The 24,123-nt window shown below is 45.7% G+C and overlaps 1 protein-coding gene across 1 annotated transcript in view; it reads right to left on the bottom strand.

Annotated features, from left to right (window-relative positions):
- ACSBG2 (acyl-CoA synthetase bubblegum family member 2) overlaps nucleotides 1–24,123 on the bottom strand; it is a 43,452-nt gene that overhangs the window by 3,723 nt on the left and 15,606 nt on the right. Inside the window, exons 7-13 of the mRNA XM_027548561.1 lie at nucleotides 20,516–20,692; nucleotides 17,708–17,889; nucleotides 17,343–17,576; nucleotides 12,022–12,239; nucleotides 9,609–9,748; nucleotides 9,273–9,519; nucleotides 8,430–8,538 (exon numbers count right to left, since the gene is read on the bottom strand). Of these exons, the coding sequence (XP_027404362.1) occupies nucleotides 8,465–8,538; nucleotides 9,273–9,519; nucleotides 9,609–9,748; nucleotides 12,022–12,239; nucleotides 17,343–17,576; nucleotides 17,708–17,889; nucleotides 20,516–20,692 (1,272 nt within the window). The 3' untranslated portion in view covers nucleotides 8,430–8,464. The remainder of the gene's footprint in view (nucleotides 1–8,429; nucleotides 8,539–9,272; nucleotides 9,520–9,608; nucleotides 9,749–12,021; nucleotides 12,240–17,342; nucleotides 17,577–17,707; nucleotides 17,890–20,515; nucleotides 20,693–24,123) is intronic.

The raw sequence follows: 24,123 nt of genomic DNA, 5'->3' as shown, positions 1-24,123 counted from the left end.
AAGAATTCATGCTTTTCAACTGTGGTGTTGCAGAAGACTCTTGAGAGTCCCTTGCACTGCAAGGAGATCCAGCCAGTCCATTGTGAAGGAGATCAGCCCTGGGTGTTCTTTGGAGGGAATGATGCTAAAGCTGAAACTCCAGTACTTTGGCCACCTCATGCGAAGAGTTTGACTCATTGGAAAAGACTCTAATGCTGGGAGGGATTGGGGGCAGGAGGAGAAGGGGACGACAGAGGATGAGATGGCTGGATGGCATCACTGACTCAATGGATATGAGTCTGGGTGAACTCTGGGTGAACTCTGGGAGTTGGTGATGGACAGGGAGGCCTGGCGTGCTGCAATTCATGGGGTCGCAAAGAGTCAGACACGACTGAGCGACTGAACTGAACTGAGGCTTATTATATATGGCCTTTACTATGTTGAGGTAGGTTCCTTCTATGCCCAGTTTTTGAAGATTTTAATTATAATTGGGTGCTGAATTTTGTCAAAGGCTTTTTCTGCATCTATTGAAATGATCATGTGGTTTTTATCTTTCAGTTTGTTAATATGATGTGTCGCATTGATTGATTTGCATATATTGAAGAATCCTTGCATCCCTGGAATAAACCCAATTTGATCATGGTGTGTGAGCTTTTGTTGTGTTGCTGAATTGTTTGCTAAAATTTTGTTGAGGATTTCTGTATCTATGTTCATCAGTGATATTGGCCTGTAATTTTCTTTTTTGTGTGTGTTGTCTTTGTTTGGTTTTGGTATCAGGGTGATGGTGGCCTTGTAGATTGAGTTTGGAAGTGTTCCTTCCTCTGCAATTATTTGAAAAAGTTTTAGAAGGATAGACATTAGCTTTTCTCTAAATGTTTGATACAGTTCTCCCATGAAGCCATCTGGTCATGGGCTTTTGTTTTTTGGGAGATTTTTGATCACAGTTTCAATTTCAGTGCTGTAATTGGGTTGTTCATAATTTATATTTCTTCCTGGTCAGTCTTGGAAGATTGAACTTTTCTAAGAATCTGTCCAATTTTTCCAGGTTATCCATTTTATTGCCATATAGTTGTTACCATAATAGTCTCTTATAATCCTTTGTATTTCTGCATTGTCTGTTGTAACCTCTCCTTTTTCATTTCTAATTTTGTTGATTTGATCCTTCTCTCTTTTTTTCTTGGTGAGTCTGGCTAAAGGTTTGTCAATTTTGTTTATCTTCTCAAAGAACCAGCTTTCAGTTTTATTAATCTTTACTATTGCTTCTTTCATTTCTTTTTCATTTGTTTCTGCTCTGATCTTTATTATTTCTTTCCTTCTAATTTTGGGCTTTTTTTGTTCTTCTTTTTCCAGTTGTTTTAGGTGTAAAGCTAGGTTGTCTATTTGATGTTTTTCTTGTTTCTTGAGGTAGGGTTGTACTACTATAAACTTCCCTCTTAGAACTGCTTTTGCTGTATCCCATAGGTTTTGAGTTGCCGTGTTTTCATTGTCATTTGTTTCTAGAAATTGTTTTATTTCCCTTTTTATTTCTTCCGTAACCTGTTGGTTATTTAGAAACATATTGTTTAATATCCATGTATTTGTGTTTTTTACAGTTTTTTTTCTTGTAATTGATATCTAATCTTATAGTGTTGTGGTCAGAGAAGGTGCTTGATATGATTTCAATTTTCTTAAATTTACTGAGATTTGATTGGTGACTCAAGATGTGGTCTATCCTGGAGAATGTTCCATGTGCACTTGAGAAGAAGGTGTATTCTTCTGCATTTGGATGGAATGTCCTGAAGATATCAATGAGATCCAACTCATCTAATGTATCATTTAAGACTTGTGTTTCCTTATTAATTTTTTGTTTTGATGATCTGTCCATTGGTGTGAGTGGGGTGTTAAAGTCTCCTACTGTTACTATTACTGTCAATTTCTCCTTTTATGTCTGTTAGTGTTTGTATTATGTATTGAGGTGCTCCTATGTTGGGTGCATAGATATTTACAATTGTTATGTCTTCCTCTTGGATTGATCCCTTGATCATTATGTAGTGTCTTTCCTTATCTCTTGTAATCTTCTTTATTTTAAGGTCTATTTTGTCTGATATAAGGATTGCTACTCCAGCTTTATTTTGCTTCCCATTTGCACGGGATATATTTTTCCATCCTCTCACTTTCAGTGTATATGTGTCTTGAGGTCTGAAGTGGGTTCCTTGTAGACAGCATATATATGGGTCTTGTTTTTGTATCCATTCAGCCAGTCTGTGCCTTTTGGTTGGAGCATTTAATCCATTTACATTTAAAGTAATTATTGATATATATGTTCCTATTGCCATTTTCTTAATTGTTTGGGGTTGATTTTGTACATCTTTTTTCTTCTCTTGGATTTCTTGACTATATAAGTCCCTTTAACATTTGTTGTAAAACTGGTTTGGTGGTACTGAATTCTCTTGACTTTTGCTTGCCTGAAAAGCTTTTGATTTCTCCATCAATTTTGAATGAGATCCTTTCCGGATACAATAATCTTGGTTGTAGATTTTTCCCTTTCAGTACTTTAAATATATTCTGCCATTCCCTTCTGGCCTGCAGGGTTTCTGCTGAAAGATCAGCTGTTAAGCATATGGGGTTTCTCTTGTATGTTACTTGTTGCTTTTCCCTTGTGGCTTTTAATATTCTTTCTTTTAGTCTTTGTTAGTTTGATTAGTATGTGTCTTGGCATTGTTCTTCTTGGGTTTATCCTGTATGGGACTCTTTGTGCCTCTTGGACTTGATTGACTATTTCCTTTTCCATGTTGGGGAAATTTTCAACTATAATCTCTTCAAAAATGTTCTCATATCCGTTCTTTTTCTCTTCTTCTCCTGGGACCCCTATAATTCGAATGTTGCTGCGTTTGATATTGTTCCAGAGGTTTCTGAGACTATCCTTAGTTATTTTCATTCTTTTTACTTTATTCTGCTCTTCAGAAGCTATTTCTACCATTTTATCTTCCACCTCACCAATTCGTTCTTCTGCTTCAGATATTCTGCTATTCCTTCCAGAGTATTTTTAATTTCAGTAATTAGGTTGTTTGTCTCTGTATGTTTATTCTTTAATTCTTCTAGGTCTTTGTTAATTAATTCTTGCATTTTCTCCATTCTGTTTTCAAGGTTTTTGATCATCTTTACTATCATTATTCTGAATTCTTTTTCAGGTAGTTTGCCTATTTCCTCTTCATTTATTTGGACGTCTGTGTTTCTAGTTTGTTCCTTCATTTGTGTAGTATTTCTCTGCCCTTTTCTTTTTTCTTTTTAACTTACTGTGTTTGAGGTCTCCTTTTCCCAGGCTTCAAGGTTACATTTTCTCTTCCTTTTGGTTTTTGCTCTCCTAAGGTGGTCCAGTGGTTTGTATAAGCTTAGTATAGGGTGAGATTTGTGCTGAGTTTTTTGTTTGTTTGTTTGTTTTTCCTCTGATGGGCAAGGCTGAGTGAGGTGGTAATCCTGTCTGCTGATGATTGGGTTTGTATTTTTGTTTTGTTTGTTGTTTAGATGAGGCATCCTGCACAGGTGCTACTGGTGGTTGGATGATGCTGGGTCTTGTATTCAAGTGGTTTCCTTTGTGTGAGTTCTCACTATTTGATACTCCCTAGGGTTAGTTCTCTGGGAGTCTAGGGTCTTAGAGTCAGTGCGCCCACTCCAAAGGCTCAGAGCTTGATCTCTGGTCAGGAATGAAGATTCCACAAGTGGTTTGTTATGGCATTAAGTGAGATTAAAACAAATACCCAAAAACGAGAAACCAAAGATGAACCCCAGACAAATGGCAGTTATAAAATCAGGCAAATAATAATTAAAATAGTGGAATATATGCATATACATATATGCCCATTAGCAAAATCAAAACAGTCCAACAAAAATAAAGTACAATAGATTGATCCATTGAACAAAGAAACCAAAAATTATATCTACCAGTTAAGAGCAAAATTAACTAAAGCACAAACTGGAAAACAAAACTAAAGCAAGGTGCCAAGTGGGGAATAAAGCAATGAAAATAAAGCTAACAAATATGTTGAGAGGAAAGGAAAGAAAGAATAGATATGTAAAGTTAAATAGAGGTAAAGAAGATTTGTATATATTAAAGATTAACTGCCAGGGGAAAAGAACAGTAGGAAAAGCAAACAAAGGCATAAATAATAATATATTTTAAAAAATAAAAAATTAAAATTAAAAAAAGAGAGAAAAAAAAAAAGAAAACTCCACAGAACTGCAAATGCCAACGTAGAGGCAGAGGTTTATAACAGCAATAAAAAGTGTGACTGAAAAAAAAACTCAAAAGCTTAATTAGATTTCACAGTGCCAATAAAATCAACATCTGCAACGGGTTGGGGGTAGGAAAAAAAAACAAAAGAAAAAAAATTCCAAAAGACTCTACAGAACAAGTCAAAACATAAGAATAATAAAAGTTTTTCTTGGGTCACTGCTGTCAGAGTACGTTCCCTCTCTTGGAGTCACAGTCCACCTCACCTCCCCAGGCTGCCCTCCAACACTGTGCTGATTTCTAGACCTGCTGTGGGGGCAGCTCAGATTCTAATTTGGTCCTACTCCTTTGTATTCTTGCCTCCAATGTCCACAGCTATCAGAACTAGTGTGTTTTCTTTTGTGGGAGCTCTCAATGTCATTTTATATATTCCATAGACACAGAGCTGCCTAGTTGATCATGTGGATTTAATCTGCGGCTTGTACAAGCTGGTGGGAAGGTTTCGGGTCTTCTTCCTTAGCTACTCTGCCCCTGGGTTTCAACTGTGGTTTTATTTCCACCTCTGCATGTGGGTTGTCCACTGGGGTTTGCTCCTGAGGCTACCCTGGAGGACTTGGGTTTGCCGCTATGAGGGCCAGGTGTGGAGGTGGTGCAGCTGCTTTGGGTCACAGGGGTTCTGGCAGCACCAGGTACTCAGGGGAGTTGGCAGCTAGGGCAGCAGGAAATATAGTGCTCTAGAAGGATATGGCAACCAGTATTGGTCAATACACTCCAGTATTCTTGCCTGGAGAACCCCCTGACAGAGAAGCCTGGAAGGCCACAGTCTACAGGATCGCAGAGTTGGACATGACTGAAGCGACCCTGCGTGCATAGATGCAAGACACTTTTATGCCTGCAGCAGCTCTGCCCCAGTGAGGGTTGAACATGAAGATGGCGCAGCTGCTTGGGCTGTGGGGACCCTGGCAGTGCCAAGTGTGCAGGGATGGGGACTGCCTCCGCTGCAGGAGTATCACAGTCTTTTTTCAAGCCTGTTGTAGCTGGCAATCAGAAGGCCTCTTTAGCCAGTCTTTCTCTGTAGTTGCGCCTGTTTAGGCACTTAGAGGGCTCCCTTGCTTGGGGTCCTTCTCTGTTGTTCCGTGCATCAGGCACATAGAGAGGCCCCCACGGCTGGGGTCCTACTCTGTAGATTGGCATGTCAGGCACTTAAAGGGGCGCCCTGGATGGGGTCCTACTCTGTAGTTCAGTGCATCAGGCATTTGATGGGCCCACCTGTCTATTGTTCAGCTGCTGATGCTGGTGTGTTGGGAGAGAGAGGCTATGGTGATGGCTCCACCCCGTACGCATGACTCAGTTGTATCGCCTTGCTTCCATGGCTGCCTGGCTTTCCTCCACAGGCATTTCCCACCACAATCTCTTCCCTCACATCCCCTTGATCCGTCTCTCTGCAGTCGACAGCAGCCCTTGCCCTGGGATTGCTCCATAATCTCTAAACTCCAGCTCCCAGCTGCTGTGCCTTCTAGGGGACCTGCATCCCTGTCGGGGGTATGTATGCTTGCAGCAAGGACTGTCTGATTCTCATTCCATTTAGGCTGCCTTAGATTAGCTGATTCACTCTCAGCCTTAAATGTTTCTCCTCTGACTCAGACAATTGCCCTGATGTGGGGATCGGACCCCTGCTTCAGTTCCCCCATCCACTGAGGGCACGTCCAGTCCTGCTAACACTCCTGCTTTCCCCCCTAATTCCTTCATCCTACCGAGTTTTGCGTGGTTCTATGTATTCTTTTCTACTAGTCAGGTAGTCCTGTCTGCTCTAGGCTGGTGTTCTGTCTGCAGTTTTGTGTCTGAAGGTATATTCCTGATGTATCCATGGAGAGAGATGTACTTCACGTCCATCTACTCCTCAACCATCTTGTTCCTCTTCTGATACTTTTTATTTGCCACACTGCGTAGCTTGCGGGATCTTAGTTCCCTGACCAGGGACTGAACCCAGGCCCTTGGCAGTGAAAGTGCTGAGTCCTAACCATTGAGCCTGCCAGGGAATTCCCCTCCAATGAACTTTAGAGTGGCACTCTCCAAGCGAAATGTCACGTGAGCCACCAATATAATTTTAAAATTTCTAGTAGCCATACAGAAAAGGAATTGATGAAATCGATTTAGATGCTGTAAGATCCCCTGGAAGAGGAAATGGCAACCCACTCCAGTATTCTTGTCTGGATAATCCCATGGACAGAGAAACCTGGCAGGCTACAGTCCATGGGGGTCACAAAGAGTTGGACACAACTGAGTGACTGAGCACACACACATATATCTTTTGGCCACACCACACGCAAGTGGGTTCCTAATTCCCCCACCAGAGATGGAACCCACAACCCCCACCCCCCAGAATGGAAAGGCAGTCTTAACCACTGGTCCATCAGGGAAGTCTCTGTGTGCTATATTTAATATTATCAGGTATGTCCTAAAGAGTATCATTCCAACATTCAATGTTTTAAAATATGAACAAGGTATTATATATTCTGTTATTTCATATCAGACTCCCACACCCAGTGTGGGTTTTACACCCACAACACGTCTCAGTTTCAGATGTGGCCAGTGATTGCCATACTGGACAGCACAGGCTTGGAGAGGGTCCACCTCCCACCCCCACACCAATGTTGGATGGCCTCTCATCCAACTGCAGAGTGAAATCAGAAATCTTGCAAAAGACGCTGAACGGTGAATGGGATGTGTTTAGCTGCTGGGCTCGCTTGCAAGACTCTGACAGATGAAGGTGTGGAGGGGTTAAATCAGTTAATGGTGAAGAAAAGAAAACAAACAAACAGATACAGCAGTATTACAGGCTGGATTGCATTCACCTCCATCCTGATACCCAAGCCCTCAGGATGAGAGTGTATTCGAGGATGGCGTCTTTATGGACAGAGGTCCGCAAGTTAAGATGCGATCACTGAGTGGACACTGATCCAGTATGACAAGTATTTTTCTAAGGGAAAATCTGGATACAGATGCAGGGATAAAACAGCCCTCTACTAGCCAATGGGACTTCCCAGGTAGTGCTAAAGAACCCGCCTGCCAATGCAGGAGACGTAAGAGATGCGGGTTCGATCTCTGGATCAGGAAGATCCCCTGGAGGAGGGCATGGCAACCCATTCCAGTCTTCTTGCCTGGAGAATCTCATGGACAGAGGAGCCTGGCGGGCTACAGTCCTTAGGGTCGCAAAGAGTCAGACATGACTGAAGCGACATACCATGCACACAGAAACCAAGGAGAGGGCTTTAGAAGGAACCAACCGAGCCAACCAGCCTTGACTGTGGGGAGACTTCCAGCATCCAGGACCCCGAGGAAAGATTCTTGTTTAAGTCCCGGGCCTGCGGAACTGTCTTCTGTGGCGGTCCCAGGAAACGAGCACAGGGCATCCGAGCAGAAGGGTTTGACCACGAGAGAATTATAGGTAGGCCTTGGACAATGGAAGATGTGTCCGCCTCTCTGCCCACACCGCACGCCATGCTGGGTTTCTAAAACCTTCCCTGTGACTCCTGGCATCGTGGAGGCTCCTTGTGAGAAAGACTTTGGGGAAAGGGAGGGTGCAGAGGGGTAGTGGGACAAGATCAAGTCTCTGTCCCTGACTTCCCTGGTGGTCCACTGGTTACAAATCCACCTTGCAATGCCAGGGACACAGGTTCAACCTCTTGTCCCCAAAGATCCCACATACCGCCAAGCAACTAAGCCTGTCCCCCCACCCTGCTGCGCCTGCACTCTAGAGCCCATGCTCTGCAACAAGAGAAGCCCGAGCATTGCAACTAGGAAAACCCTTGGCATCAGCAAAGATCCAGCGCAGCCAAAAAAATCAAGTCTCCATGCCACTGCTGGGATGGGCCGTCACACCTCATTCCTTGGGTTTCCGGCCAGTAGAATTCCCCCCACCTGCCCCCTACAATAGTTTCTGACAAAAGGGCTTCTACAGAGAAGCCACCAGGAAACATCTGGGCATTTCACATTTGGGCTCTGGTTTGGGATGCGAAGACTGCCTGGCTCTCTCTACCAGACAAGTGGAAGAGGCAGGAAGAACAGCTAACAGAGGTGACAGCCAGGCAGGAAGGAGTAGGCATGCCCCACTGGGACCCAGGTGGAGGGTGAGCGGAGGACAGACACCATCCAGAGCCCACGGCAGCTGAGCGTGTGCACGTGTGGAGACCACCTGTGTTGGACTCATCTGCGGCCCAGCCAGCCAAGCCAGTCTCACCATCGGGGCAGCCAGGACCCGCTCTGCCAAAGTTGTCACTGGTAGAAGCTGTAGATCTGCCTTTTGTATTTCTGGAGGATGAAATGTCGTTTAATCTTTGTCGTCGGACCTGCCCAGAAAGCAGAAACCGATTCAGACGTGGGGGTGAAATAGGAGTCCATGTACCCTGGGTGTGACCAGGCGGCAGAATCTCGTGGCTGGGGCTGGGCTGGTGGCTGGCCATGCCCTCATCTTCCTGGGGCACTGCCTTTGCCATCTTAAGGGATGGCAAAGGAGACTCTCTGCTTCACACACACACAGCTCCCTTTCTGGGAATAAAATCTCAACTCCTTACTGCAGCTGAATGTGACCTCTCTCCACCCTGACTTCACAGGCCTCCCATTGTTCCCACGACTCTCCAGGCACCGTCCTACCTGAGGGCCTCTGTACCTGCTGTCCTCTCAGCCAGGAATATTATTCCCCTTCAATTGTTTGCCCAAAAGGCTCCTTCTCGTCCTCTGAGTCTTACCCTAAGGACCACTTCCTGAGCGCAGCTTTCCCAGATCCTTTTGGCCAAAGCATCTTGCCGTCTGACCCCTGACCAGTCATCCTTCTAGTACACTGTCACACCTGCTACGCTGCCCAGTCTTCTCACCTCCCTGATGCATCAGAGTCTGCATCTACTGGGGGTGGGATCGGGGGGAGGTGGACACCATCTTCCTCCGTGTAGCCACCCCTTGGTCGGCAGCTGGTCCCACAGACCCTCTGACTCCCAGAATAAGATGTGTCTCCTCAGCACCCACAGGGCCCTGGACACCATCAGGGGACCAGCCTCCAAGTGTTGAAACTCTCCAGGCCACTCACCTAGCTCTCCGCCACTGATGGAAAAGTCCTTCTCCAAGATGACCCACTTCTGAATCTTCTGTGCGTTGGAGATGGCTTTTTGGTTGACAGCATTGATGCCTTTCTGGATGGCCGCGTAGACCATGGGGTCTCGCAGGTCCAAGATCTCAGACACTGTGGTCGCCTGGCTGCCCACCTCCCGGCAGAACTTGATCGCCTCCAAGTTCAGCGTGTCCAGTGGCTCTCCGGTCATTTTGTCGACCTCGCACTGCCCCCACGACACCCCTGTCACAACCCCTAGCATCCAGCCCCAAGGACCAAGATGTGGCTTCCCACCTGCTGGAAAACCCACATTACCTTCAGCGTCAGGAGGATGCTCAGGAACTTGGCCTTGTCGCCCACCAACATGGCATTACTAATGATGGGGATTGTCTCCTTAACCAGGTTCTCGATGGGAACAGGAGCCACATTCTCGCCACCAGCTGTGATGATGATTTCTGAAACAAGGCGTGACTGGGGGTGGGTTCAACCAGGACAGCCCAGGAGCCCTGTGCCTTTGCAGATCAGAGGGGCCCAGGTGTCGGCAGCAACCACCACTCCCCCAAAAAACCCCAGAACCACCCCTGCCCTTCTCCAGGATGCTCTCTATGTCCTTCTCCAAGCCCCAGACCCAGAGTCACTCTGCCCCTCCTCCCCCGTCTTCTTCAGATTCCCGTCAAGCATCCACATCCTGAGTATTCCACTTGGACAGCATCTTGTCCACTCCTGGCCTGTTCCTCTGTCCCCTGTGCCCTGATCCAGGCCCTCTGGTATGCCCTTGCCTGGAAAATAGTCAAGTGCTTCTGACCATGCCCGTCTCTCTGTCTCCTGCTGTTCCCATCGTCTGGCAACTCTCAAAGACCCCAAGTCCAGGCTCCTCCCAGGGGTGCGTGGCACCTCCCTAGTTTTGGCAGGCTCTTAAAGGATTGTGTCACTGTCTTCCCCTGCCTAAAATCCTTCAGGAGCTCCTCTTCCTGCCCCAGACACAGTCTTCACTTGTTCCTCCATCCTGGGACACTTGCTGCTTCCCGTCCCACCCACCCAGACCCTCTCCATTCCATCCCGTGATCTTGCAGTCACCTCTGCTGAGATCCTTGTAGCACTAGGAATGATCCATTTGGGCCCATGATGGACAGCTGTGATATCATCAGCCCAGTGACTCCTCCATCCTTCAAGTTTCTTTGGAGAACTACCCTCCATCTCTGTGTGGTCTGGGGAGGGGGTGGGCTGCTGGGGTGAGCCTTTGACCACATCAGACCAGTCAGCGTATTCCATCCTCTACAGTCATTCATTCTGAGATGGAATACTGACCCAAGAAGATCCAATGAGAATCGGGCATGAAACTTGCTGACGCTGTTGGGAGTAGTACACTCTTTCTCAACCTTAGGCTGTTACGATGAGCCTAGACTGTTGGCAGCCATCTTGTCATCAAGTTGGAAAAGCCTCCTCAAGAATGGCGTCAGGGAGCTCCCTAGTGGTCCAGTGGTTAAGAATCTAGCTTCCAATACAGAGGATGTGGGTTCAATCCCTGGTCAGGGACCTAAGATCCCACATGCCATGCAGCAGCTAAGCCCTTGAGCCACAACTACTGAGCCCACATGACAAAGAGCCCGCATGCTGCAACTAAGACCAGATGCAGACAAATAAATGAATGAATAAACAAGAATGGCACAGATACAGAGGGGAACTTGGTCACAGAAGGATAAAGAGATTCCTGGTGATGTCATTTTGGCACCTGGATCCAGCCATGCCTGAAGCATGAACTTTTGGACTTTACAGTTTTGAGCCAGCAGCTTTACTTTTCCACTCAAACCTGCTTAAGAAGGGTTTTCTGTTGCTTATCACAGAAATAATGGTAACATAGCCCTCTTACTGAACAGTTACAGCCTATGTCAGGCTCCATGCCAAATGCTCTACATCAGAGGTTGTGGGCCAAATTCCACAATGCTCCTTCTGCCTGTTTTTGTAAGGCCACGAACTAAATAGTTTTTCCATTTTTAAATAGTTGGAAGGAAATCCAAAGAACAACAATATTTGTGACACATGAAAATCCTATGACATTTGTATTGGTGCATGGCCACGACCGTAGGTCTGGACATCAACTGCGGCTGCTTTTGTCCCACAGCAGTCGAGTGGAGCAGCTATGTCAGAGACCCTGTATCCTGCAAATCCAAAATATTTATACATGGGCCTTTTAGGGCTTCCCTGGTAGCTCAGTGGTATAGAATCTGCCTGCCAAAGCAGGAGATGCAGGAGACTTAGGTTCTGTCCCTGGCTTGGGAAGATCCCCTGGAGAAGGAAATGGCAACCTACTCTAGTATTCTTGCCTAAAGAACCCCATGGACAGAGGAGCTTGTTGGGCTACTGTCCATGGGGTCATAAAAGAGACACGAGTTAGTGACTAAAGCAGTGACCAACTTTATGGGACAAGTTGACTGATTCCTGTTCTGTATCATTTCATTTAATCATGATGACTCTTTAGTTACTGTTATCCATAAATGACAGGGGAGGGAACAGAGGTTTGAGGCCCAGAGTAGGCTTCTTTTCTGGCTCCCTCCTGCTGAGGGCCAGATGCTGGGCACAAGGATAGCACTGGGCTGGACAGTGTGTGGGCTGGGGTGTCCCTGTACATCTGTGTGAGCACCCATCCCCATGAAAGGTGGAAAGGCAGAGCCTTCGGTGTTCAAGGCTGGCCTGCTCGCTGGGGCTCCTGGGAACCCAGCCCCAGTACCTTTGATGCGGCCGGTGATAAAGAGGAAGCCCTGGTTGTCCATGCGGCCCAGGTCCCCAGAGTGGAGCCAGCCCTCCTCGTCAATGGCCTCCATGGTCGCGTCCTCCTGCTCCAGGTAGCCCATGAAGACATGCCGGCCCCAGAGGCAGACTTCCCCCACGCCATCCTTGTTCGGCTGGTACAGCATGTTCTTACACCCTGCCACAACTTTGCCAGAACTGCCAGAGGACAGGAAGGAGGAAGACTGAGGCTTGGGGTGAGGGGCCGAGGTCACCCGGTTCCTGACTCCCGGCTCAGCTGGCCTGGGCCAATGCTGCCGCTGCATCCTCCCCAGGACCCAGTGGGTGCTTGTGACTGCTGGCTGAATGGAGAGAGGGCTGGTCCCACCGAGGGAGTCAAATTCCCAAAAACCTGGTGAACTGGGCGTCCCTGGTGGCTCAGTGGTAAAGAATCTGCCTGCAATGCAGGAGACAGCAAGTTTGATCTCTGGGTCAGGAAGATCCCTGGAGAAGGAAATGGCAACCCACTCCAGTATTTCTGCCTAGGAAATCCCATGGACAGAGGAGCCTGATGTGCTACAGTCCATGGGGTCACAAAGAGCCAGACACAACTGAGTGACACTTTCACTGGTGAACTGGGAAGCCCAGTGGAGTTGTAGGTTGGTTTTATCTTCACGTACATGGCAGAAAAACTTCCCAGCTTAAAAACAACAACGGGATTCCCCAGTGGCCAAGTGGTTGGGACTCCATGTTTTCCCTGCTGAGGGCCTGGGTCCATCCCTGATCGGGGAACTAAGATCCCACAAGTCACACAGAGTGGCAAAAAAGAAAAAAGAAAACCAACCAATCCCAGCAACAAAACCCTCTCTAGAAAACAGGAATGTTGCCCTGAATGCAGTGACCAAGACAGCTGATTTTAGGTAACATGACCAGCCAAAGTCTCTTTAAAGTTACTTCCACAGAACAGAGAGCGCTAGTAAAATCTGGATTTTCATGAAATTCCTTTCGCTAGTGATACCACTTGGGAGGGTGGTCTTAGGATGCAGAGAAGGAAGTATTTTCTTTCTGCCTGGCTGAGATCTCTTCTATTGGCAGTTAGAAGGGTCAGTGGTTTTAGGGTGAAGTGTAGAAACTCCCTTAGTCAACAAGTGGAAAAAGAAAGCAGGCCTGAGATGCTTAAAATGTATAGGAATGCATAAATGTGGACTCTGGGAAAAGGGTACAGGTGAACAGACATATTGACCCCACCGGGGGAAAGGCAGGGTGAGATAAATTGGGAGATTGGGATTGACATGTATACACTACAATGTGTAAGATAGATAACGAATGAGAATCTACTGTATAGCACAGGGAACTCTACTCAGTGTTCTGTGGTGACCTAAATGGGAAGGAAATCCAAAAAGAGCAGATACACACACACATACACACACACATACACACATACATACACACACACACATGACCAAGAACTTCCAGATGTACAAGCTGGGTTTAGAAAAGGCAGAGGAACCAGAGATCAAAATATCACCATCTGTTGGATCATAGAAAAAGCAACAGAATGCCAGAAAAATATCTACTTCTGCTTCATTGACTACACAAAAGCCTTTGACTGTGTGGATTGCAACAAACTGGAACATAGTTAAAGAGATGGGAATACCAGACCACCTTACCTGTCTCCTGAGAAAACTGTAAGTGGGTCAAGAAGCAGCAGGACATGGAACAACTGACTGGTTCAAAATTGGGAAAGGAGTATGACAAGACTGTATATTGTTACTCTGCTTATTTAACATATATGCAGAGTACATCATGCAAAGTGCCAGGCTGGAGGAATCACAGGCTGAAATCAAGATTGCCAGGAGAAATGTCAACAACCTCCCATATGCAGATGATACCACTCTCATGGCAGAAAGTAAAGAGGAACTAAGGAGCCTCTTGATGAGGGTGAATGTTGGCCTAAAACTCAACATTCAGAAAACTAAGATCATGACATCTGGTCCATTCACTTCATGGCAAATAGAAGAGGAAAAAATGTAAGTGGAAATAGTGACATATTTTATGTTCTTGGGCTCCAAAATCACTGCAGCCATGAAATTAAAAGATGCTTGCTCCTTGGGAAGAAAGCTATGACAAACCTAGACATCACATTAAAGAGCAGAGACATCACTCTACCAACAAAGGTTCATATAGTCAAAGCTATGGTTTTCCCATATGAATGTCAACATTCTAGGAATCAGCAAACTAAGATGGACTGGAATGGGTGAATTTAACTCAGATGACCATTATATCTATTACTGTGGGCAGGAATCCTTTAAATGGAGTAGCCATCATAGTCAACAAGAGTCTGAAATGCAGTACTTGGAGGCAATCTCAAAAAAGACAGAATGATCTCTGTTCGTTTCCAAGGCAAACCACTCAATATCACAGTAATCCAAGGCTATTCCCCGACCAGTAACGCTGAAGAAGCTGAAGTTGAATGGTTCTATGAAGACTGGCAAGACGTTTTAGAACTAACACCCCAAAAAGATGTCCTTTTCATTATAGGGGACTGGAATGCAAAAGTAGGAAGTCAAGAAACACCTGGAGTAACAGGCAAATTTGGCCTTGGAGTACAGGATGAAGCAGGGCAATGGCTAATAGAGTTTTGTCAAGAGAATGCACTGGTCATAGCAAACACCCTCTTCCAACAACACAAGAGAAGACTCTACACATGAACACCACCAGATGGTCAACACCAAAATCAGATTGATTATATTCTTTGCAGCCAAAGATGGAGAAGCTCTATACAGTCAGCAAAAACAAGACCGGGAGCCGACTGTTGCTCAGATCATGAACTCCTTATTGCCAAATTTAGACTTAAATTGAAGAAAGTGGGGAAGACCACTAGACCATTCAGGTTTGACCTAAATCAAATCCCTTATGATTATACAGTGGAGGTGATGGAATTCCAGTTGAGCTACTTCAAATCCTAAAAGATGATGCTGTGAAATTGCTGCACTCAATATATCAGCAAATTTGCAAAACTCAGCAGTGGCCACAGGACTGGAAAAGGTCAGTTTTTATTCCAATCCCAAAGAAAGGCAATGCCAAAGAATGCTCAAACTACTGCACATTTGCACTCATCTCACACGCTAGTAAAGTAATATTCAAAATTCTCCAAGCCAGGCTTCAGCAATACATGAACCTTGAACTTCCTGATGTTCGAGCTGGTTTTAGAAAAGGCAGAGGAACCAGAGATCAAATTGCCAACACCCACTGGATCATCAAAAAAGCAAGAGAGTTCCAGAAAAACATCTATTTCTGCTTTATTGACTATGCCAAAGCCTTTGACTGTGTGGATCACAATAAACTGTGGAAAATTCTGAAACAGATGGGAATACCAGACCACCTGACCTGCCTCTTGAGAAACCTGTATGCCGGTCAGGAAGCAACAGTTAGAACTGGACATGGAACAACAGACTGGTTCCAAATAGGAAAAGGAGTACGTCAAGGCTGTATATTGTCACCCTGCTTATTTAACTTCTATGCAGAGTACATCATGAGAAACGCTGGGCTGGGAGAAGCACAAGCTGGAATCAAGATTGCCGGGAGAAATATCAATAACCTCAGATATGCAGATGACACCACCCTTACGGCAGAAAGTGAAGAACTAAAGAGCCTCTTGATGAAAGTGAAAGAGGAGAGTGAAAAAGTTGGCTTAAAGCTCAACATTCAGAAAACGAAGATCATGGCATCTGGTCCCATCACTTCATGGCAAACAGATGGGGAAACAGTGGAAACAGTGGCTGACTTTATTTTGGGGGACTCCAAAATCACTGCAGATGGTGACTGCAGCCATGAAATTAAAAGACACTCCTTGGAAGGAAAGTTATGACCAACCTAGATAGCATATTGAAAAGCAGAGACATTACTTTGTCAACAAAGGTCCATCTAGTCAAGGCTATGGTTTTTCCAGTAATCATATATGGATGTGAGAGTTGGACTATAAAGAAAGCTGAGCACTGAAGAATTGATGCTTTCGAACTGTGGTGTTGGAGAAGACTCTTGAGAGTCCCTTGGACTGATCCAACCAGTCCATCCTAAAGGAGATCAGTCCTGGGTGTTCATTGGAAGGACTGATGTTGAAGCTGAAACTCCAATATTTTGGCTACCTGATGCAAAGAGCCGACTCATTGGAAAAGACTCTGATGCTGGGAAAGATTGAAGGCAGGAGGAGAAGGGGACGACAGAGGATGAGATGATTGGATGGTATCACCGATTCAGTGGACGAGTTTGAGCAAACTCTGGGAGATGGTAGAGGACAGGGAAGCCTGGCGTGCTGCAGTCCATGGAGTCACAAAGACTTGGACACGACATAGTGACCGAACAACAGATGACTGATTCACTTTGCTATTCAGCAGAAAATAACTTTGTAAGGCAACTATACTCCAATATAAGTTTTTTTAAAAAGTACAAAGAGGCTTCTTATAACCTCCCAATTAAAAACTTTCCTAGGAGTGTGGAAAAACTCAGAAGCTATACGAGTTTGATGGGTTCATCCAAGTAAAGCTAAAAAAAATTCTACACAGGAAAAAAAAAAAACCACCTGTTTAAGGAAGGACTACTCTTTGGTTTGGGGAAAAAAAAAAAAACAAAGCTCAAGCGGGCATTTGGGTTTTACAGAAAACAGACCCAGGTGCAGTTATGGGCTGGAAAGGGTGGATACTGATGTAGAGAGTAAAGTAAGAAGCAAGAGATGGTTTTGCCAGATTCGGAAGATAAGACTTCGATTTCACTAAGTTCAAAGGTGAGTGGAACCTGGCCAAACACGAGAGGAGACTCGAACTTGCAGTATGGTGCAGCTGGTGGGGGGCAGGGGAGCAGGGAAGGACGATCAGGAGGTCCTGTGAAGGAACGTGGCTCCCAGACTCCAAGTAGAACTCGCCTTTGGTGTTCTTACTGCATCAGTGTCACTGGGCTCCATCCTGCCTCCCAAGGTGAGCTAAGCTTGGGAGAAAGCCAGAGGGGCCTGCGGATGTGTTTGAAACAAAGCATCTTGGAGATGAAGGGTCCCTAGGTCTCAGGAGGTCAACCTGGGGTGGGACATCTGGAGGCAGAGCTCACAAGTGACAGATAGGGAGGGTACATACATAGAATGTTTGGGAGACCTCCCTCTTTGTCCGTGGGCTCTCGGACAAACTGGGGCTTCCCACAGTCATGAAGATTTGGAGCCTGGAGGCTGGAGGCACCAAGTCAGGATTCATCATATCCCAGAAACCCTCCCACCTCCGTCCACTTTGACCCAGTGTTGCCAGTGGACCAGGTGTCTGCCCAGGAGACCAGTACCTTAGAAACTTGTAGTTTGCCGGGGTGGATATGGTGTGGGGTCCTGAGCTTTCACTCATACCGTACACCTCGCCTATTGGTATGTCCAGGCTTAAAAAGAACTCAGAAGTTTCCTGGTTGAGGGGTGCGGCCCCGCTGATAAAAATGCGGCAGTGATCCAGGCCAAGGGAATTCTTGATTTTGGTGAACACGAGTGCCTTTGCCATGCGGTAGCTCATGGGATGGTCATGTTCCCTGTGAACATGGATGCCAAGGAAGGCTCTGTAGTCACAGAGCCACAGGGGTGGATGGAACACAGCTGGAGAAGGCTGAGCCCCCTCACCCACCACCCTCCATGCCTGGCCCCAGTGGTCCCAACCACTTACCCTAGCATCCTTTTCGAGTTGACCTTTAAGCCAATATTCCTTGCCCACAAAAACACCTTTTTCCTCAAGCTTGAAGACTTGCCAACAGCCTCCTTTATCTTCTCATGCATCTTTTCCCAAATTCGGGGTACCCCCAGGAAGGCAGTAGGCTTTACCTCTTGCAAGGTGTTGACCAAGGTGCCCTGCTGGGCACAGAGCTCAGTCAGCAACACCTACACCCCAGGTGTCCATCTCTCCTCAGCCATTGAGGGCAGCCCAGAGAACTTTCTCTTAGCTTTCTGGACCAAGGTGAGCTCCTGACCCATGGGAGCCAGCCCATTGACTGGCCAGTGGCCAATCAGTTAACCCGTTCTCCCTGGGGACATAGTGGAGTGTACAGACTGGTAGAGTATTTTTGGAAGGCAGTGTGACAGTGCTGTTAACATTTTAAATACAGCTAGGCAACTTCACTTCTGTGGGTGATAGAACTCAGCTGGATGAAAGACTCCGATACACAGAGAAACACGTGTGAGATGCTCTTAGTACATCAGTTTGTAATAAAGTGAAAACAGGCTATGTAGCCAGTGTGGTGGGAGTGGCTAAACAAGCACTTCATGCTTGTTGCCCAAGCATGAAGTGGAGTATCATGAAAGATTCTCCCTCAAATTGATCTACAGGTTCAGTGTCATTGTAAAAAATAGGCAAGCCATTTCATACCAACTGACAAGCTGCATGGAAATGCAGAGGACCTAGAATAACCAAAGTGATTCTGAAAAACAAAATCAGAGGACCTACTATTACTTGATTTTGAAACTGACTATAAGGTAGGGTGATCAACTGTCCCGATATATCCAGAACTGGAGGTGTTCCTGGAATGTGAGGTTTTGACTTATGAGACTGGGAGAACAGGAACAAGGTGATCTCACTACCAAAAAGCTGGAAAAATAAAGTCAGTGAGGTTTTGGTGTAAGGATAGACATAAAGATCAATGAAACAGAACTGAAAATCTAAAGATGAGTCTTTACATTTATGATCAATTGATACTCAATAAAAGTGCCAAAGACAGACAAACAGAGAGCTTAGCTAACTTAGAGTATTCTTGCCAGACACAAAAATTACCTCAAAATGGACCACAGACCTAAAAGTAAGAGCTGTTAACAGATCTAAAAGCCCTCCAGAAGAACACACAGAAGAAAATCTCTGTGCCTTTAGATATGGTATGTGTAAGTCACTTAGTCGTGTCCGACTCTTTGTGACCCCATGGACTGTAGCCCACCAGGCTCCTCTGTCCATGGAGTTCTCCAGGCAAGAATACTGGAGTGGGTTACCATTTCTTCTTCCAACCTTTGGGGTAGGCAATGATTTTCTTAAAAATTACACCAGAAGCATGAAAGGAACAAAAAATCAATAAATTGGAGAGTTAACACTCATTAGAGGTGAACATTTTCTGCTTTTCAAAAGACACTAGTAAGAAAATGAGAAGCCACAGAGCTGGGAGCAAGTATTTGCAAAACCTATCTTTGATAAACAATTTGTATGAAGAACACAACATTCAACAATAAGATGTACAACTCAATTTTTACACAGGCAAAACTGTGAACAAGAGATTTTTCCAAAGAAGATACACAGATGGCCAATAAGCACAAGAAAAGTTGCTCACCATCATTAATCATTTGAAAACTGCAAATTAACAGGAGAGAGACCACTTCACGTCTGCTGCTGCTGCTGCTGCTAAGTCGCTTCAGTCGTGTCTGACTCTGTGCGACCCCATAGACGGCAGCCCACCAGGCTCCCCGGTCCCTGGGATTCTCCAGGCAAGAACACTGGAGTGGGTTGCCATTTCCTTCTCCAATGCATGAAAGTGAAAAGTGACAAAAATAGTAACAAGTGTTGGTGAGGATATGGAGGAACTGGACCTCTCATACACTTCTTGTGGGAATGTAAAATGGCACAGCCTCTTTGAAAACACTCTGGCAGTTGTTTAAAATGTTAAGACAGGCAATTCCCTGGCAGTCCTGTGGTTAAGACTCTGTGCTCCCACTGCTGGGGGCACGAGTCCGATCCCTGGTCAGGGAACTAAGATCCTGTGTGCTGAAGCCAAAAACAAGTTAAAACGGCTTTGTTCCTAGTGCTAAGTTGCTTCAGTCATGTCTGACTCTTTGCAACCAAATGGACCATGGCCCTCCAGGCTCCTCTGTTCATGGGATTCTCCAGGCAAGAATGCTGGAGTGGGTTACCATTTCCTTCTCCAGGTGATCTTCCTGAACCCAAGGATCAAAGCCCAGTCTACTGTGCCTCCTGCATGGCAGGCAGATTGTTTACCGCTGAGGCACTGGAGAAGCCCATTAATATTTCTGTAGATACGTGTATTCCCAGTAAGTGGGGTAAACATGAAGACTCAAATAGCTTCACATCAGTTCAGGTCAGATTCTACTGCTAAAAATGTTTGGTTTGTGGAGGGTTTTGGAGCTGGGAATACTGAATTAAAAAAAAAAAAGCTACACACACACACACACACACACACACACACAAACTCTGCCTTCAGTGCCATCTACATTTTAGTCTTAGGTAGTTCAGTATACAGCCTGCAAAACCATGGACACCATGACTCGGATAAAGATAAAAACAAAAAGAAGGTGGTTAACCGATTCACATGCTGCTAAAGGGGAGCATTAGCTGAGGACAGAGAAGGAACCCCTCCACCTGCTAGATCTGGGCCTTGATGGAACCATCCACCCTTCCAAGCTGCCCTTAACCTTGACTCCACACCCCCAGATCTGGGCCCTGATGGAGCCGTCCACCCATCTGGGCTTCCCTCAGCCTTGATACCTTGAGAGCATCTGGTTCAGCAAAGTAGATGAAAGCCCCGACCTTAATGGGCACCCAGACGTCCATCATCTGAGCTGCGATGTGGCTGAGAGGAAGGTAGCTGACCACCACCTCCTGCTTTTCTGGGGCATAAGCCAGGTTGCATTCCTTCGCCACCGACCCCGCTGTCCACGTGATCTAGAACACAAGCTGAACTGAGGATCCAGTGAGATCCGATATACTTCCTCCTCCTCCTCACCTGCTGCTGCTGCTGCTGCTAAGTTGCTTCAGTCGTGTCCGACTCTGTGCGACCCCATAGACGGCAGCCCACCAGGCTCCCCCATCCCTGGGATCCTCCAGGCAAGAACACTGGAGTGGGTTGCCAGTTCCTTCTCCAATGCATGAAAGTGAAAAGTGAAAGTGAATTCGCTCAGTCGTGTCCGACTCTTAGCAACCCCCAGGCAACAGTACTGGAGTGGGGTGCCACTCCTCCGCTCCTCACCTGAGAGCTGTTTAAATGCAGTTCTTTAACAAACGCAAGGCACCTTCTAAACGCTGGGCACTGCTCCTGTTCTTTACAAAAACATCGAGTCATTTAGTCCTCATCTTAACACTGGGGTTGATAACTGTGATTCTCCCCCGTCATCGAGATGGGAAACCAGAGGCACAGAGAAGTTCACTAACTTGCTTGAGGCTGGGACGAATTGTAAACTACAGTGGGCAGCTTTGGGGGATTACCAGATGCCCCAGGATCCAAAAGGAGACCCTAGAGTCAGGATGTCTACTGGGAAAGTCAGAAAATCTGAAGGACTCAGTGTCTCAGAAGCAGTCTTGACTCTAGGGACTTCCCTGGTGGTCCAGTGGTTAAGAATCCACTTTCTAATGTGGAAGATCAGGTTCAATCCCTGGTCAGGGAACTAGGAGCCCACATGTCACAGGGCAGCTAAGCCCATGCACCACAACTGCTGAGCCTGCTTGCCACAATGAAAGATCCCACATGCCATGACTAAGACCCAACACAGCCACACACACAAAAGAAATCCTGACTCCACCATTTACTAGCTGAGTGACCCTGGGCTATTTGCTTAAAATCCCTTGCAACCTCTATATAAATGCTCATCTGTAAAATGGGCACAGAATTTCCTTGTGCCAACATAAAATGAAGAAACCAACACTGTCCAAAAAACAAAAGGACCACTCTTAATCCCATGGAATAAACACCCCAACAATTAATATATCAATGTTTTTCTTAAAATTTTTTTAAATTTTTATTGGAGTGTAGTTACTTTATAACTCTATGAATGTTTTTCTTTCTCCAATGCATGCTTTGATGTAAAGTTTTAGCATATTTATAATTTAGCAATCTATACTTCTTACTGGTATCATAAACTGGTCGTTAATCTGGCCACATGGGCCTCTACACTGTTATTCCAACAGGTCAGGCAAGGTCCTGCCTCAGGGCCTTTGCACTGGCCATTCCCACTGCCTGGGATCTGCTTCCTTCAACTGTCTCCACAACTATTAATAACTCCTTGGATACTGAATTGCTAGTTAAATGTCACCTCTTAGAGAAGCTGTCTCACCCCCAAACTGAAGCTTCCAGCATCTGTCTAATCCTCTAAGTACTACTTGCCACAATCTCAGTGGTTTTATTTATTCGTTCCCTGTCTGTCTTCCCAGGGGCCACAATTGGGTCTGTTCTGTCCAAAGCCATTTTCCAAGCACATAGTAGGTGCCCAGTGAATTTTCGTTGAGAAGGGACATTTAAGAGAAGAGAAGAGATATTTAAGAGAAGAGAAGGGACATTTAAGAGCAAGGAAACATGCAAAACCCTTGGCCCATAGTGAGCCCTCAAGATTCATCCCTTGTCTTTCTCTGGGTCTCAGGATGGAGGGATTTTCCTTCTGCCCCCATAAGCACTGTCCCTTCCAGAGGCCCAAGGAATCCAGCACCCACTTGTTGAGAAAAGGGGCTAGGTGCGTGCAGACTGTGATTTACAGTCATTCAAACACCCAAGGGTTCAGAACCTGGCTCAGGCTCATTCTTCGCTCTCTGACCTTGCTCGAGTCATGTCCCCTCTCTGAGCCTGTTTGCCCATCTGTGAAAGGGGTTAATGATACATCTTAACCTTGTGGGGTTTCTGTGAGGGGTTATATCTGTTTATCTCAGCGTGGCCTAGTATTCTATAAAACGGGAGAAACTTTGAATTGTGGACACATTTTGAGAACCTGGGACTACCTTTAACTTCTTGCTCTAAAAATGATGACAATTATGATGATTTTAACTCATTATTGACTGGGGGATTCTTGCAGAAACTAATGCCTGCGGCTGGAGTTTTCATTTTGGCTGGCCAAAAATCAGTTTTGTGATTTCATTAACACTGTTTTGCAGGTCACTACATTCAGCAGTTTACACCTGACAGACTGGTAAAGTCTTCTCTAGCATCATGAGTTTCACTTTCCACATCGGAATCAATCATTAAGGCTTTTTGTCTTCTTGTTGGTCTACATGCATATCGTCTGAATCAGAACTATGTTCTGAAGAACTGTCACCTTCTGAGACACTTGTATGTACGTTGCTCAGACAATCAGAGAAAGTATTCCCATAAAATTCACTGAAAAATTCATCTTTGTGCAAAATTTCACCATGTGTTATCTTTGAAGATTTTACAGTAATAAATTAGCACTTATCACATACACAAAGTTGGAACAAAAATCTAACAGAGAAAAATGTGAATGATAATGACAATCATAAGTTGTCTAATGAAACTTTGATCAACTTTAAGCTCTAACAACTTCACACTTGATGTTAATTGTATCAGTGTCTAAAAATGTACTGATATGTCTCCAGTCAATAATGGGCAGCAAAAGATGTATTAAAATGTCTCCAGTCAATAATGGATTAAAAGTCACAATAGGGGACACTGATGAGGCTGTGTGCCAGGTATCACTCTGAGCACTTATATCTGTGTGTAGGTTAAGTGAAGTGTTAGCCGCTCAGTCATGTCTGACTCTTTGGGACCCCATGGGCTGTAGCCCTCCAGGCTTTTCTGTCCATGGAATTCTCCAGGCAAGAATACTGGAGTGGGTAGCTAGTCCCTTCTCCAGGGGATTCTCCCAACCCAGGGATTGAACCCAGGTCTCCTATATTGCAGGCAGATTCTTTACTGTCTGAGCCACCGGGGAAGCCCATGCGTAAGTTAAAGACAGTGGCAAATTCTCTGCCACCCCCTCCATTCAGAGCTAGAGTCTGTTTTCCCTTCCTCTCACAGGGCCGGTCCAGTGGCTGGTTTTGACCTGCAGAGCAGGGCACCATGAGCTTCTGGCATTGAGCCCTGATAGATGTCAGCCTGTGCCTTTACATACTGTGTGCTGCCCTTGGGGTAGCCAGCACCACATTGAGAAATTCAACAGCCTCACTACTTCCATGCCACAGAGAAACCCAAGCCCCAGGAGACATGTGAGTGAAGCCCCTCTCAGACCTGTTAACCCAGCCTGGGCACCAGCTGAGTGATCCCAGCTGACACTCTGTGGGGCAGAAAAGACACTGCTGAGCCCTGGTCCAAATCTGAGACCCAGAAATAACGCACTGTTGGTGTTTCAAGTTGCTCAGTTCTAGAATGGTTTGTT

Source organism: Bos indicus x Bos taurus, chromosome 7, assembly GCF_003369695.1.
Source record: "Bos indicus x Bos taurus breed Angus x Brahman F1 hybrid chromosome 7, Bos_hybrid_MaternalHap_v2.0, whole genome shotgun sequence".
NCBI classification, from domain to species: Eukaryota; Metazoa; Chordata; class Mammalia; order Artiodactyla; family Bovidae; genus Bos; species Bos indicus x Bos taurus.
Note: the sequence above shows the minus strand (reverse complement) of the source record. Positions and strands in the feature narration are given on the sequence as shown.